The sequence below is a fragment of the Pleurodeles waltl genome, chromosome 10 (genome assembly GCF_031143425.1).
Source record: "Pleurodeles waltl isolate 20211129_DDA chromosome 10, aPleWal1.hap1.20221129, whole genome shotgun sequence".
In the NCBI taxonomy this organism is placed as follows: Eukaryota; Metazoa; Chordata; class Amphibia; order Caudata; family Salamandridae; genus Pleurodeles; species Pleurodeles waltl.
Window position 1 is genome coordinate 254,521,695 of NC_090449.1, and position 17,591 is coordinate 254,539,285.

At 44.9% G+C, this 17,591-nt stretch overlaps 1 protein-coding gene across 3 annotated transcripts in view; it reads left to right on the plus strand.

Annotated features, from left to right (window-relative positions):
* The window catches only part of CAPN15 (calpain 15), a 292,664-nt gene that overhangs the window by 193,891 nt on the left and 81,182 nt on the right, over window positions 1-17,591 (plus strand). For all 3 annotated transcript variants that reach the window (XM_069210362.1, XM_069210360.1, XM_069210361.1), the window contains exon 4: window positions 10,183-10,366. In XM_069210362.1, the coding sequence (XP_069066463.1) occupies window positions 10,183-10,366 (184 nt within the window). The remainder of the gene's footprint in view (window positions 1-10,182; window positions 10,367-17,591) is intronic.

The following is a 17,591-nucleotide window of genomic DNA, read 5'->3' on the forward strand; positions in this document are numbered from 1 at the left end:
AAACGTTAATAAACATTTTATTGAATTGTACAATTTTCAATAATTTCAAAAGGGGTAATGTAGCCTATACATTTATGGGTAGTAGTAAAGTCCTACAGCTTACTTTATTTTCTTTTAGCAGGCATACAACATTGGACTATTTTGTGGTAAAAGAAGAGCTTGACAAACAAAAATCCCCCTTAATACCTGGTAACCCAGAATGATATGCATTACATATTCTATTCTGCAGTAATTTATTGGTATCTGCCTAGGGTGTCTGGGAAGGGTAAGCCACATTTCTATTAATTTATTACAAAATCACCACATGCAAGGGCACCAATGCACTGTCCATGTGAAATTGTAGTCAGACTTCTGTGTTAAATCATAAGAAGGTTGCAGATATAGTGTTCGAATGAAGACTTAAAGCCTTCTTTTGGGGCTTTAAATCTTTCTTGCTGATTGTCCTACTTGATTTAACAAACTCTTTGAACTTAATAGTAATAAATTCTGTTAAGTAATGACTGTTGCTTCATAAAGATACATGGAAAGATAGTGTATAGTTTCCAATAATAACACTTTCTGCACAGATTTACAAAAAGGTAGAACAATTCATTAAGTGTGACTTCATTTGCATAGCATCTCATATGCCATTACAAAGCAGAGAAGTACATTAGATGACAGGAATCACGCATGGGACAGTGCTTGGTAGGAAAGATGGTGTACTTGCAATTCGGTATAAGTGGGTAGCATTTTGACATTGTGTGTGAGTGACCATAGTGGTGCTCTGATATTGTCTTGGATCGCAACGCTTACCAGGGCGATGGAACAAAATGAGCTAGCCAGGGATCAGTTTGCACACGTTGACTACTATGAGTTATTTTGCAGCCTTAAACTGTGACGTCAGCTAAGTCATCCACTCTGCAATTCTTGTTGTGTCTAAAGAGGAGTGAGGGCAGCGATTTGCATCAGTTGTTTGCCTACGCAGAGATTGTATTATAGAGGTTTAGAGTGACAAGACCCAAAAATATCATTAGAGTGAAGGACTTACTTGCTATAACGAAGGAAGCACAAGAAGTAAACCATGCCTTGTCCTAAAACTTCTAAAGCCCAGAAAACTAAACCTCCCAATCAGGCATTCTCCAGTTTGTCTTCAAGACAAGCGAACCACAAACCCGAAAGCTTCTGAATTCATACCAACCTACTTTCATAATGTGCTGACCTACAATCTGCAGATTTATTAGTGTATTCCCAATTTCCTCTTGCTGCTTCACAAGTGCATCGCCTGTGAACGTGGAAAACAGTGGAGAGGCCAATTGGGGCCTCTGTATCTGGGTCTTCTGGCACAGACTGTCTTGATTTTCCGAAGAGAACACACAGATTTTTCTTTAGAGCTATATTTCCAATGTCCCCAGTATTTACCTTCACCCTTTACCAGGCATCATGGGTGCTGAATACTGGATCTGCAGTTCCAGTTGCAGTGCGGGTCCTCAGTCAAACAAACCATCCAGCTTTGTTGTGATCCAGTGCTTTCCCACACCAATCCTAGTTAGAGGAATCAGCCCTTGGAACTGCCGGATATTACTGCATTGTGATATGGGGGTAGGAGGCACACCATTTCATTTAGCTCCAGGACCATTCTCAACAGCATCAGAATAGAAGGTCTATTCTTATTGATGTGGCCTCTGGGAGAACTCCTGCAGTTATCAGACTGTGTGGTTGTAGTCAAGTCTACAATTTATTTGCCCCACGCCACAGTAGGGCATTTTGGAGACAATTGCTCCTAGCTCTTTTTGAGCTTTAAGCCACTTCATGGAACTTTTTCAACATATCTCTTAATCTGTTGGTTACCTATTTCTTGTGGGAAGTTCAGAATTTGAATTGTAAATGAAGTGGCAGTGGTGTAGTAGACAAGATGGTCACATTCTTTCTATTCAGCAGATCACAAAAGCTCATCATGAGAGATACTTGATCATCTCTTTCTGTTACCTTAGAAGGAACACTCTCACGGCCTTCTCTTTGTGTATCTCTTCAATATGTACTTGAGGTGCCTCACAGAGATAATCCACAATCACTCAAATGTGCTCAAACCAGTCAGCAATATCAGAAGTGTCTGACTGCCTATCCAACACATTTTCTTGCAATAGACATACATGGTCTGCCCGAAGTATAGACAAAACTCTTTGTTTCAAAGCATAGTTGATGTGTGGAAAACATTCTTGGTGCAAACACTTTTACACAGTGTAGCTGAGCCTTCTCAGATATATTAAGTATAAAAAGCATCAGTAGTAATAAATTTGACAAAACCGAGAGGCAGAGTATCTGGACTAAGAAAAAATAGCATTTAGCATTATTTTTTTAAATAATTAATTTAATTGGTTTAATGATAGATCAACATAAACAGTACAGACATCAAGCTGAGATGGTTGGGGGGGGGGGGGACAGTTTAAACTTTGAGCAATACCGATAAGTTGCATAGAGTCATCACAGTATCGGGGATGGCAGCTGTCACTGCCTCTAAAGCGGAATACTCATTACTGTTACAATCGATCATAGTCTTAACAGTCGACCATCTCGAGCCACACCCCCTAGATTTGGTTGAACTTCTGTGGAATGTCCCTTGCCTAATACAACAATTTGTTGAGAGATCTGCACGAAAGTCCATGCCTCAAATCCACTCTTGTAATGATGAGGCCTGCCCATCTGTCCAGTGTCTAGCAAGATCTCTCTTGGCCCCCACATATGCCAACGCAGTGAGTGAGCAGATTGCTCTAGAATCTCCCACACAGTCCATTGTCCCTAAGTACACAATTTTGTGATTGGGTTCCAGTGGAATACTTATCACCTGCCCCATGTGTCTGTTGACCGACGCCCACTATGCCTGCGCCCCTGGACACGTCCAGATAGTATGGTAAAGGGCACAAGGAGTGGAACCACAGCGCAAAACGTCAAGTTGCGGGCCAGGACCATGAGGCCAGGCCATCATACCCTCAACCCAGTCTCCATTGTCTAGGTTCCCAACATTATCCTCCCACCTGGACCACAGTGCACTCAGGGGGTTTGATGCATTTGTGACCAAGTATTTGTAGATAGAGCCGAAATATCCCACCCCTGCCCAGTGCATCAGTCACTAACTTGCATTCAGGCGGGTTGAATTTGGAAAGTGTTGTGAGCCTATCTTGTTCTGTGGTATACCCCAGCTGCAGGTAGCGATAAAACGTGGAGGGTTAAAGGCAAAAGTCATCCACCAGCTGCTGGAAGGAGCGCATATTGCTGTCCCTCCAGACATCACCCAAGGCAGAGATGTCAATTAGGTCCCACAGTGGAAATCCATCCAGCCTTGCAGTTTCTGCCAGTCATGTCCCATGCCACTAGGGGTAGCTCCCGTGAGTGTGCCCTGGAACCGCATTTGATGGCGCGCGGAGTGCCAACAGCTGATAGAGACCTGGGTTACTGGCAGGAGAGAACACAGGGGCCCGACCATTCAGCAAGGAGAGCAGACCATGGGGCTGAAGAAGCATGATTTCCAATCTGTGACCCCGATCCCCTCTGTCTGCCTGGAACCAGTAGACTATGGTGACGAGCTGTGAGGCCCAGTAGTATACGGAAATGCCCACCCGGCCCAGCTTTGCCTGAGACGCGGTGACAATTTGCGGAAGACAACCTGGGGGGTCTTCCCAGCCCAAATAAAAGTGGTGATACGCCACTGCAGTTTGGTGAAGAACCCTTCACCATGATCTGGGGGTGGGGCCCAAAGGAGCAATCACAAACCTGCTCACAAACGATCTAGATGAGATGATCTATCTTTTATTTGGAAATTAGTTTCTAGTCTTCATATAGCAAGTTGACCCACAGGATAAGGAAAGCTAGGATTCAGGAAGTCAGCATTGCGCAGTGATCCCACAAATGACCTATAAGAGCACAATCACTTGAACACTCAAGGAGCACCAGAACCACTAGAAAGGAAGAATAGGAAGGCTGCAGCTCCCAATAGTGTGCAAACCAACCTATGCATGTCACAGTCACATTGGCAGGAAGCACAAATGCAACTATGCTAGAGGAAATTATCATCTTAAGGGTCCTTGGAAAATGAACCACACTGTTGATAAAATTAACATTTGGTTGGCCAGTGTGTAAAGTCTACATGGGACATTTACCCGAAACCCCACCCCGCGCACTCCCACTTTTGGCAGTCTTTATCTTATTTCTTAGCACCTCTTGTAATGATAGATGGATTGAGAAAGGAAGATTGAATGCAGTGCCTTGTGTTTTTACATTTTGTCGTTACACTTTGCTGTTTTGTATGTCTGTAAAGGTTTGTTATTGGCCAAATACCAATTTTACTTTGAAATGGAACATTTTATAAACTGTCAGAGAGATTTGCATTTTTGAGACACTTCTCACTGCAGATTCCTCACCTTGTAAATTTCTCCAGGTGCCAGTCTATATCTGGAACCTTTCGCTAGCAATTGCCTCACAAATCAGCATATGGCATCATGCAGCTTTGCTTCAGATCCATCCTGCCTCAGATGTGATGTTGGGGTCCCCCATATATGCTCTACCTCCTTGCGCTGACATCAGTTACTTTCTTTCTGCGCCTTCTGATGAGGATCCTGAGGTATGAGTCCTGTCATTCTGATAGACTTTTTCCCCTCTAAAACTTGTCAGTGTTCAGTATGTCTCTCCATAAAACAACATGTTTCAAGCTGTGTTATGACTGTCATAGTCAAATGTGGGTGACTGACACAGGAGTGACTCTGATGCCTCAGTTCCAGGCAAGAATCGGCCTTGTGTGAAACCTGTGCCAAAATAGTATGTAAGGCTGTCTGCGATGGTGAAGCAAATTTCATCATCACATTTAGAAGCCGGTAGAAGTTGAGGGCTCTCTTGCTCCCTGAGCCGCAGCTGTGGCCTTGAGGTCATGGGGTTCAGGCAAAAAGGCCAAGAAATATAAGAAGTCCAAACCTGGGTCTCTGTCGTCCCTCCACTCCCACCAATCAGAGTTGCACAATGCCCCAGAACCTCTAGGCCGCAGAGTCGGTCCTCCACGTCATAACCAGTTCCTGCACTAATACCATTATGCCCCCAATAGCTCACAGAGCTGAAACTGCCCTTTGACACCGTATTTGGTACCCCACCGCATCCCTCTGGCATACGTTCTGGCCCAGGGATCCTTGGGGACTTCCCGTTGAGGTACTGCCAGTAGGTCTGTCCCTGATGCTGAATGTGCACCTCGATTCGAGGCCAAGACCCTTCCTCGAGCTCAGCTCTGCCTACTCCAGTCCCGACTGAAGCCATCCGTTCGATCATTAATGCTGGTGCTAGCATCGGAAACAGAGCTGATCATCTTATCAAACTCTGAGACTCATCCCCTTCCATCCAGACCTCGACATAATGCCCAATCAAAACCTGACATGTCGCCTACTGTGATGATGTTTACAGTGATGTTGTCCAAGACTAATTTGACGAAGGCAATATATTTGATGAACTTAAGGATAACAGTGGTCTGGGTACATCCCCGGATATTGGCATCTCCCCCCCAGCCCACTGAATAGGCCAGTAGTGTGGCGGCACAGCCCTGCTCCTGAAAATCCAAATGTTTTCCTCCAGCGTCCTCCTACAGATAGCTTGGTGGCACATGTGTTCACCTGTTGCTGGAATCGCAATTTATTACCCACTACTTCCCCTGACAGGAAATTGGAATGGATGGAGGAATTTGCCAAATGAATGTTCTCCTCTGCCAGCCTCCCCCTCAAGTCTGTAAATATATCTTGTCTCCTGGACAGGTACTTGCGTTGTTCGACAAAGTGACAGACATCCTGCCAACAGTTCCAGAGGAAATCTGACCAACGTTACTCTAGTTGCTTTGGACCTGGATACCAATAACTATCTGAGTACAGCAGTCAGCACCAGTACAGTACTTCAGAGCCATGCGTGGATTTGCTCCATGGACCTATCCTCAGACATCCCCCAGTCCTTGATGGACATGCCTCTTGATGGCTCTAGGATGTCTGTAGCGAAGGCTAACTTGACCTTTGAAAGGTTTAAAGAGAATAAGGCCACTGTTCGCTCTCCAAGCTACACCAGCCTGCTCGGCAGTTCTCGGCGGTTCCCCCTGCAACTTTGCCCGCTTCTGCGGGGGATACGAGCAGAGGCAATGCCAATACATACCTCTGCAGCAGGAAGCCTCCCAGCACTTCCAGGGAAGGGCCAGGGAGGAGGCTGAGAGCATCCTGGCCCCTAGGTGCAACATGCTACCCAGACCCCAGCCACCTCCCTGAGGCTACAGGAAACCACTTTAATTTGCCCTTTAAGCACACAATCTCCCTTTTGTGTGGTTACATCACCTCCGACCGAGGGGTGCTCAAGATCATGCAACAGGGCTACTCTCTACCTTTCCTGTCTCATCCACTGGATATGCCTCCAACATCACAACACCTTCTGGAGGACTGCATATCCATACTCAAGAAAAGTTCAGGCTTTCTTAGGAAAGGCAGCAATCGATCGGGTGCCATGACCAGAAATCAGAAGTGGTTGTTACTCCTATTATTTTCTGTTGCCGAAGGACAGATGCCTTTGTCCCATTCTAGATCTTTGCTTTCTGAACTTCTTCCTCCAGAAGCAGAGGTTCAAAATGCTCACCCTGGTTCTGGTTTTGTCTTTTCTGGACCAAGTAGACAGTATTGTGGAGTTGGATTTTAGGACATCTATTTCAAATCCACATTCCCATCCACCAGTCCCACAGTTGCTGCCTGCAGTTTCATGTAGGCCAAGAGCACTTTTAGTTCTCTGTGCTCCTCTTTGGTCTTACCAGTGAACCTCAGGTGCTCACGAAGGTTATGGTGGTGGTCACAGCACATCAGTGTATGTGGTGAATACCAGTCTTCCCATATGTCGATGACTGGATATTGAAGGCGGCTCACCTCTAGTAGCCGTAATACGCCTCCAGGCAATGGCCGACCTGTTAGACATTGTTAGAATGTTCCATGAGCATGCCAAAGTCTCACCTGATGCCTTCACAATGGCTCCCCTTCATCAAAGCCTTCCTGGATATGGTGCTATTCTGAATCTTAACTCAATGAGTCCAGGACATTTGGGATATGATCCAGATGTTTTAGCCCTTGACCTATGTCTCTTTGAGAGAGGATCTAATCCTTCTTGGCCTCTAGCATCCTACTTGCGGACCTAGCCAGGGTGTACATGTGGGTTCTGCAGTAGGATCTGAAGTCTCCTAGTGCTCCAGGGGAATTATCAGATTCCATTTAGGTGTCAAAGGAGGCTGTGAAAGATCTGCGGTGGTGGCTGCTTGACTGCAGTTGGACCGCTGGTAGAGACCTCTTCCTACCCAACCCAGAGTTGACAGTTGTAACAAATGCATTGTTGGTGGATTGGAGAGGTTATTTGGGCAAGGTGGAGATCAGAGGACTCTAATATCTGGGAGGGACTCGCCTCCACGTCAATTTGTTGGAATTGTGTGCGATTTACTTGGCACTTACGTTGTTCCACTCTATCATCAAAGGGGAAAAGGTACAGGTTCTCACGGACAACACCACCATTGTGTGGTACTGCAACAGACAATGCGGTGTGGGGCTGTGGGTCCTAGACCAAGAGGTACTACACCACTCCAAGTGGCTGAACAATCAGGGCATCTCCCTGGTCACAGGACACCTGCCAGGATCTTTAACTGTCAGGGTAGATGAACTCAGCTGACATTGCCAAGTGGATCATTAGTAGCGGTTACACACAGAGGTGGCACAGAAAATCATCTAGCAATGAGGAGAACCCTGGTTTGCCTGATTCACCACTGAACCATGACCAGAGACCGTGTAGAGACTAAGCTTTTGCATGTGAGAACTCCCAAGGCTTCCTTCCTTTGGAGATGCCTTCCGCCTACATTGGAGATTGGTACTCCTGTATGCCTTTGTGTCCCTGCCTCTTCTTCCTTCGGTACCGAAAATGATCAAGGAAGACAGGGCCCAAGTCATCCTAGTGGCTATTACTGTGCAAAGAGGATGTGGTACCCAGAGTTTCTGGCCATTGAACACATGTTCTCTAATCCAGCATCCCATTTCGGCGGTCCTCCTGTAGCAGCAGCAAAGCCAAGTTTTCCACCCTAGCCTGCACAATCCACACCTCCAAGCATGGTGTTTGAATGGCGATAATTGATGGCTTTTGACCTTCCTTTCGAAGTGATTGTGGTATATGCCAGCCACACATCGATTCACCATGCCTGTATACGCCGGACGCTGGCAGAAGTTAGTTGTTCCTCCCGTAACATCCAATACTTAAATACATATTTTTCTAATGTTCTGTCTTTATTTATCCCAGAAGGGTCTTGCTCTGACAATAGTTAAGGGTTACTTTTTGGCCATTTTGGCCTTCTTAGGTGTGCACAATCAGACATCCCTCTTCAAGTCAACAGTTGTGATGCATTTTTTGAAGGGGCTGATCCATATGTCCCACTGTCACCATTTGCCATTCCGAGGTGGAACCTTAATTTGGTCCTTACTTATCTGATGTACGCTCCTTTCAAACTAATACTCAGTTGTCCTCTCTGTTGGCTCACCATTGAGGTAGCATTCCTTGTCATCACCACATCAACAAGATTGAGTCGGCCAACTGAAGACACTGGCCGAGATACAGCCATTCACTTAATTTTTTACGAGACAAGCTGTCTAATCCCACAAAAGCAGCAGTTCTCCCCAAGTTAGTAACACACTTCCACATAGGGCAGTCCATCACCTTGTCAACCTTGTATGCACTGCCCCGTCCTTCCAAGGAAGAAGCGCCGCTCCACTATCTCTATTCCAAGAGGGACCTGAGTTACTACACTGACCAGAACAGAGACTATTGCCAGGATGATCAACTGTTCGTCCTTTTCTGTGGAGTGAAAAAGGGCCAAGCGATGCAAAAGAGAGCCATCTCCCGATGGGTTGTATTATGTATCAGGATCTGCTATGGACTGGCTAACACCACCAGAAGAATTGCACGCTCTTTCCACCAGAGCAAAAGCTGCTGTTGCTACTAATGCACGAGGGCATGGTGTACCAGTTTTGAACATTTGCCAGGCAGCTACATGGACATCCCTCCATAAATGTTCGAAACACTGCTCCCTGAACAGTTGTGTCTGGTAGGATGAGCACTTCACCCAATCTGTTCTGCAGGATTTCCTGGTCTGAGCCATTCCACAGACCCTCTACCCAGGGAGGTACTGCTTGGGTATCTATTCTCTCGGTGAAGAATTAGCAGTTAGAATTCTATCAGAATAAAAAAGTTACTTACCTTCTGTAATGTGTTTTTGGTAGAGACTCTGTTTAACTGCAGATTCCACACTTACTTTCCCTCCTCCCCATTCTGAGGAACGGTCTCATTTAATACATTAATAAGCTCCTATATCTGAAAGTCTGCACACTGCCGTATTCTGATTTTAATGGCTCTGCGTCTAATGGTGCAGACAGAGATTAGAAAGAAATTGATGCCAACGCACAGAGGTGGTGCACATATGGGGCCCTGAAGTTACAACCGTGGTGGGATGGATCCGACATGGAGCCACACAACACCTACTGCCACGTGACGCGCAAGGGAATTGCTATCCTTTCTGGTGCCTGAGAAGAATCATGAGGTAAGGAATCAGCGGTTAGCTAAAGAGCCCGATTTATATTTTGGCGGATGGGATACTCTGTAACAACGGTGACCGATTTCCCGTCCCCGGAAATATAAATCCCACAGGATACAATGGGATTTATATTTCCGGGGACGGGAAATCGGTCACTGGTGTGACGGAGTAACTCGCCTGCCAAGATCTAAATTGCGCCCAAAGTCTCTGCCAGAAAAGGCGTTACCAAAGGTGAGTAACTTGTTCTTTAGGTTACTTAAGCAGTTTGTTATGCAGTATTTTAATTCCCAGCTGAATGTCTTCCACAATTCTGTCTGCGTTAAAATGTTCAGAAAGTATCATTACATCCTGATGAATTTATTCAGTTCACTACTTAGTGATTTCTAACCCAAGAAGATGTCTTCGATCTCCAAAGATCTTACCACTCTGTGAGGCCGAGAACTTGCTGTCCAAAGCCAAGCCTTTTTGCTTCAAACCTTCGGTGCATATTCACTTGTGTAACAAAAGTGTGAATAACTATTGTGAGCATGGGGGTCCCTTAAGTGTTGTATAAATCATGGTCCTCCTTTAACATTTCTTACCCCATATAGGTTTCTGAGTGCGCTAGCAGTGCTGGCAGAGAGACCAGAGCTGGTGGAGCGAGTCATGATAACACGGGACCGTTGCCCAGAGGGCGCATACCAGGTGCGGCTCTGTAAGGATGGCACCTGGACCACGGTGCTAGTGGATGACATGCTTCCCTGTGACGAGGCTGGCTACCTCCTCTTCTCTCAGGTCAGTCCACTTGTATTTCACAGACCAAACATATGGACTAAGGCATGTTATTTCCAATCCACAACAAGAAGATAGTCTAACATTACATTAAAATTGTTATAGTAAAACAGTGAATGAAATCCGTTATTTACATGAATTGTTCCTTTAGATTGCGTTACGTGAAAAATCTGTGTATTTAGGTTAAAAAACTAAACACATAATTGCATCTTTTTATTGACTCTGAACATAAATCAAAGTTGTTTTTGTAGATAATCCACAATTATAATTTATGTTTTCAGGCTTGTGAATGAAAATTACTCTTTCTGTTGGGTCCAGTAGTCCAGCCAGCATGGCAGCAGTGTGTTTTCAGTAATGTTTCAGCAATGCAAGAGCCACGAGACCTAGAACTGATAAGAGCTGAGATGTGATATCTTTCCTCATCTCAGAAATTCACTCATCCCTGCAACTCATGCTGGTCACCTCCACTGCCTCATGGCTCTATGGCACTCCTATTCCTGCCTTGCTGAGCTCTCAATCGTGCACCGTTTAGTGGTCTTTGTGCACTGCTCCAGCCTTACCCCTTGGCTCCTCTGCTTGAATGGAAGTTGGCATAACCAGTATCCCGGTCTTTAAAATGTCATCATGATTGGACTGCCTCATAGGGCAGTCTAACAGTACGAGAGTAGCTCATCTGACAGGTCAGTGTGTGGGCTGTTTTATGGATTTTATGTGAGACTGTTTTATGGGTCTATTAGGCTGTATTATTTACTGTTGATTTCCCTAATATTACCAAAAGCATTGCCTGCAGCAAGCACACATGCATGCAGGCTCCCAATCCCTGTGCACATCTTATACAGTGTGCCTTTACAAATTCCAAACTGTCCTGATTTACAGAACATGGGACACTTTTTTTATTGGTCTGATGCGCTAATGGGGGGCACTTTTATTTTGGTGCTCACGCCTGCTGTCGATAGGGAAAAAGGATGGCATCTGCAGACTCCTTTAGATCATCTAAGTGGGCACCAATTTGTGTACTGTTGGCACTCCTGTAGTCACCCAGCCTGGAATTCTAGGCAACCATTCACTGCATGAATGGGTGTCTCAGTAACGCTCCAACTTCATTCCCTCTGTCATTACTGTTGTGGAGTGAACCTTGCATTTTTACTTAAGTTTCTGTCCTGCACCTAGTCTTTCTGTTAGGTAAGATTGCACTTGTATGCCCTTGCTGTACCTGTTTTAAGTTGTAGATGAGCTTTGCAAAGAACTGTTCATTATACAAAGGCCACAACAACTGGCTCATTCTACTTGACTTTTTCTGCAGCATCTCGCAGGGTCTCACACTGTCCTCATCGGGTGCCTGCATGAGACTGGAATCAAAGGACCTGCTCTTCGATGGACCTGATCCTTCTTAACATATAGAACACAAGCTGTCAGCCTGGCACCTTACTCCTCGGAAGCCCACAAACTCATCTTTGGAGTGTGGCAAGGCTCATCGCTCAGCCCCACTCTCTTCAACACATACATGATCCCTCTGGCTAACATCATCTGTGCACACAACATTAACATCCTCTCCTACGCTGATGGACCGCAACTCGCGCTCTCACACTTGGACAAGACCCCCAAAAAAGAAACAAGTTTGTCATTTGTATGAAGAAAGTCATTAACAGGATGAAAACCAACTATCTCCAACTGGTGGCCGGCTAAACTCCGATCCTCACCCAGTGCAGGAACCTAGGCGTAATCAACAGAACCTGAACATTACAGCACAAGTTGATGCTGGCACTATCCTGCTTCCACACCCTTTAGATGATGAGGAAGATCTTCAAATGGCTCTCAAGCAACACTAGAAGAACTATGACTCATGCCCTAGTCACTAGCAAGTTGGACTATGGGATCCCTCCCCCCAACCCCCATGCCGAGATCACCAAGCAATTCACCAGAAGACTACAAACCATCCAAAACATTGCAGCCAGACTCATCCTCAACCTCTCACACAAACTTACATTGCACCACACCTCAAGGCTCTCAAACTGGCTCCTGATATACAAACATGGTAATTTCAAACTCCTCACACAAACATTCATGGCACAAAACAACTTAGGCTCCACTTACCTGAACAGTCGCATCTCCTTTCACCAACCACCCAGACACCTCCACTCTCCAGGACACCTACTTGCACACATCGCACACATACACAGAACCATATCAGGAGGTCACGTGTTCTACATCACTCCTAAAGCGTGCAATGGCCTCCCACTCCACAGCAGAGCCCCCTCCTCTCTTCTTGAATGCTGCAAGAGGCTGAAGACCTGGCTTTTCGATTAACCAACCTAACATAGGCAGGACAAGACACACACACCTGCTCAGCGACAAGACACCTTTGCGGGTGATAGTGCACTTTACAAATGCATAGAACTTAACATAAAACTTGGCATTGTCAGTGCCTGTTTCATATTGAGACTTGAACTTTGTAGAAATTAGCTCCTCAGCAGCCTGTAGATGGAACAATCACAAATTCCTTATATTCCATCATGTATATTAGCACTATATATTGCAATCTGTTGACAGTGAAATATCCAGTTCATGTATTGAAGTCACATTCATCCTGTCTTTGGTGAGGTTTCATCATGTTGACCAGCAGTTTTCGTTTGGTTGCATAGACAGTTTGATGCCAGAAATGTTGGTTTGAGCAGAAGTTTTGTCTGGCGAACCTCGCCTCTACAGGTTCAAGTCCTAGTGCAGTGTCCGTGCACATTCAATGTGTGCTCTGCCTGTATTGAGCTTCAACCTGCCTATAGGCTCCTTTACTTTACACCAGCATGCCTGGCTCCAGAATCCTCATTTAAAAGCAGGACAGATGGCACTGCCACCAGACTCAGCAGCCCGTCAACTGAAACAAAGGTACTCTCTGCAGCCCATGTCATCAAGATGTAAACTAAGAACTGAGCGCATCATACTTCCTGAAGTTCTATAGCAATGTTACAGCTATAGACCTAAGGGGTGAATTGGTTTTTGGCCATTACTTGGATTTTATTATTTGAAAGTCAGTAGCACATGTTTTATGATCCTTGGAGGATGCCAAATGGGATAAACCCTGCAAACATCCATAGACGTTGCATGGAGGCACCGCTGTGTGTATCCCACTGAGCTGTTTTACCAGGATTAGAACTTGCATTTTACGCATGGACTTCTACAGAAACAAACACATTAGCTCACTGAGCTATTGGATAAAAGCATATGACCTGTGTAATGCTTAGCAGCAGGCACATCAACCCTCCAAACTATTTTATGATGAACCCAATACATAACCAGTAGGTTACTCACCGCGTCCTATAATGGATGGTAGGTCAGGCGCTCCAGCAGCCCGGCAGGTAGCCCATCCCGAGTGTTATCTGTCTCCGGAATGGCTGGAGCCACGTGCTCAGATAAACCTTCAGAACTCTGTCCTGTCACCACTTGGCTTTCGCAAACCACGTACTAGAAACGTGCTGGTGTTTACACCTTGTGTAGTTGCCACACCAGGCTCTTTAATTTCTTATATGTGCATTTAACGCAGCACAGAACCGGTGCTTACAGTCCACCTTGACCCATGAAATGATTTCAATTATGTGGCTCTGGAATTACACTCAGAGTCCTGGTGCCCCCAAATAAGTGCCGGTAGTATTCCTCGGTAGCCACTGGCACAAATTTAGCACTGCCCTCCTTTTTCCGCCTCACCCTCCTCTTATACCCGCCCTCCTTCCTGTGGTTGAGATGGAAATAAAGAAGTGTGGGTACTCACTATTTAGAGTAAGCGTTTGCGCCAGAAAACTGCTGGTACTCTCTAATTACATGTATTTCAGCAGTGCTAGGAACTGCAGGTACTTTCCCTTTCAAATTCAAGAAGTGCAGGTACTCAGTGCGGGAAAGTACCTGCCCATTTAACGCACTACCCTCCTTCATGCCCCCACTCCTCACAATACTTCTTCCACCTGTGTGTGTGAGTGTTTTTACTTTTAGTTTACTTCTAATGGCTTAAAGCTTTTTCATTTGTTGGTTGCAGTGCCCTTTAAAAAATCTTGCTTGCTAGTGGTCAGTTTTGCCTTTTTCTCCCTCCTTTTTCTGTTTCAGAGCAGTGACCAACTACTGTATTCCACTTTGGTTTCTTTATCTGTTGCGGTGACAGCCTACTTTGGCATTTCTTTGGTGCTCCCTTTTCACTGTGGGTGTTTTAGGCTGGTAGCTGCTTGCGTTTTATTGTAGCATTTCATTTCTCCCACCTCCTCCCATGTCACTGACATTTGTTTTGGCTTTATTCCAGTGCGGTCCTCACCGCTGGCTCCTAAAATAAGCTTATTTTACAAAAGAAACACCCGACCGTTTAGCTCACTGCTCTCCTTTCTGGTATAATGTAGCTAAATCTAGAAGCAATGATGTGGAACTTGCTTAACCTCGTATCTGGAGTCTCTCCTCCAGGGCCCCTCCCTGCCAGCACTCAGGATATCGCACACAGGACATTACTTATCTCCTTTATTGGGGCCATAAACCTTCTCAGTCTGTTCTGCGATTGTTAACTTCATTAGAGCTTTGTTGAAATGCGAGGCAAGAACGCTTCCCAGACTTCATTCTGTTCAAATAAAAAGAAAAAAACTTTTCCAGCCTTATTTTCCATCGTCTCTCCTCAAGGGCTTGTGATTTCCGATGTCAGTAGCTGCCAGTAATCACCAAAACATGGCAAGAAAATACAAAATTATGAGACCGGGTTGACCAATTTATGTAGCAAGAAAAGTCCAGTTATGAATTTACAATGCTCTAACTCAAGAAAATGTGAGACCTATTGCATTGCAAATGCTTGTTTTTTGTTGGGGGGGGCTGAGGCCGATGAACCTTCCAGTGTTTCCAGCTGTCACCTGTCTTGTACCTGTAATTGTATATGGGGAGCTTGCACTGCTGCTGCACATGCTGCATTTGTGTCCCGTTTGGTGTTACTACATCTTGGTAAAAACCTTCTCTCCATGAAGATGCTAGACTTTGTTAGACCCTTTTTTCTACGCCTGAAATTATGTGGCCCCACTTTGGGACTTTATATCTTCTGGCTGGTTTTCCCGCTAAGCCACTTCCATGCAGTCTGCAGCCACTGCTGTAATCTGTTCTCTGGTATTCTCCAGTCAGAGTTTGGCTACTATCTGATTTTGTTAACTTTACAAGGTAACCTTAATTTCATGTTGATTGTTCAGCACACATGAGCCCCTGGGGAGCCACAGCACATGTAACCTCCTTAACATAAACTAATAAATGGTAATAAAATAGCTGAGTTTTTTTTCTCGGCATACAAATTAGATGGTGCAATAAATCTTTGGGAATCGATATTTCATTTCTTTGGTTTTTACCCTATTTTATGCATTTGTTTGTTTTTGTTCCTAGGCTGCTTACCAACAGCTTTTAGATTCTGTTTATAGAAGACCTGTAATGGAGAGTTCCAGTACTTGAAGTGGGCTTTGGGCCAGCCCTTTGCTTATCTTTCTCTTACTTTGTTTGTCCCTCCCCAGAGTATAGCTTTTTTAGCATTCTTTTGATAGAATGTCTTGTATCCTTCCACTGTTCCTGTTCCGGGAAGTACCTTTTTCTTTTTCAGCACTAAATGGGTGTATAGGCGTTTTCTTGCTTTCCCTCTTCTGCGCTGCTTCACTTCTTAAGTACACCACCGCATGCTCCGTCTTGCTCCCTACTCTCCCTCCCCAGCTTGTCTAATGCTTACCTCATACACTCTCCTCCACAGCTTTGTAAGTCGAAGCGTACCCACAGTGCAGCTGTCTGGTTTCCTAACAACATCTTGGGGACATTCCGAAAGTTTCCCTGGGGCTGCATTCCCCCTTTGGCTTACAGTTGGCTTTTTGGCTTGTAACTCACATTTTCTTGCTTTCTATTTGCTGGCTTTATTAGCTGCGCAGCTGTCTGGTTTGCTAAGGACATCTTGGGGGCATTTGGAAAGCTTCCCTTTGAATGCATTCCGCCCATTGCCTACCATTGGCTTTTTGGTTTGTAACTTAGATTTTCTTGCTTTCTGTTTGCTGGCTTTATTTGTTTTGGGCTACACAGCTTGAGTTTATCCCTTCACTTGCCCAAACCTTATTTACAGAATCCTTCTTTTTGTAAATAGGCCTTTAAATCTTGTTCTTATCGTGTCACATTTGCTGTGCATTCAATGACAGAGGTAGAGTGTCAGGCTCCATCTTCCGAGGGAACTCAGTGTTTAGTTTTCTTTCTCCGACTTCAAAGTGAGTACAATCATGCTAGCTAATGGGGGTAGTTCTGTAGTGTGGTGGACACGTATTTTAATACCATCAAAACACTAGATGATGACATTTCCACACATTATAGTTTGTGCGCTGTACTTTTATCAATAAAACTGTATATCTATGGAAATGTAATGGTCATTTCAACTGTAGATGTGTTGTCTGTAATGGCAGTACACTACCACACCATGCATACTCCACTTTACCCCATTCCACTCTACTCTGTACCACTCCACGCCACTTCACTCTACTCTGCACCACTGGTACCACACCACACCACTCCACTCTACGCCATGCCACACTGAAACTGCACTCTACTCTGTACATTCCACTCTACGCCCCTGTAGCTACCCCTCTCTACATCACTCTACACCTATGCACTTTACCCTACTCTACCCTACTCTACTAAGCACCACTGCACTCTTTGCCAGTGCACTCTATTCCAGAGGTTCCCACCCTTTTGACTCCCGAGGACCCCCACTGAATAATTACTGGAAGCCGTAGACCCCCAAGCAATTTGTACAATTTAAATGTCAAACTTTAAAAAAGTAATTCGCAAAAAATACACAAACATGTACACACCAAACAAATACTCGAATTACTAAAGATATAATTATTTTAAATTGGAAAAAATATGCAAAAATTGAAACATTTTGATGTAAAGGTTGGCGCTGCATCTCAGCAAGTAACTGTTCAATGTTTGGTTTTATTTAGGAAAGCTGAATCCTCAGGTCAGATTCTACGTTTCCCAAGCCATTTCTGTTTTCATTTTTTAGGTACATAAAATCTGAGAAAGCTTTTTCACATAAATATGCGATGGGGAAATGAAGTAAAACCATAAGAGCCTCTCTTCTCTCCATAACTTCTCTGTCACATATAGTTCATTTGTTTTATGCACCTCTCATACCAGTGTAGGGTGTCGGAGCACTTTACAGGGGACTACAAGATGTAGGATTCACATGTCATCCACA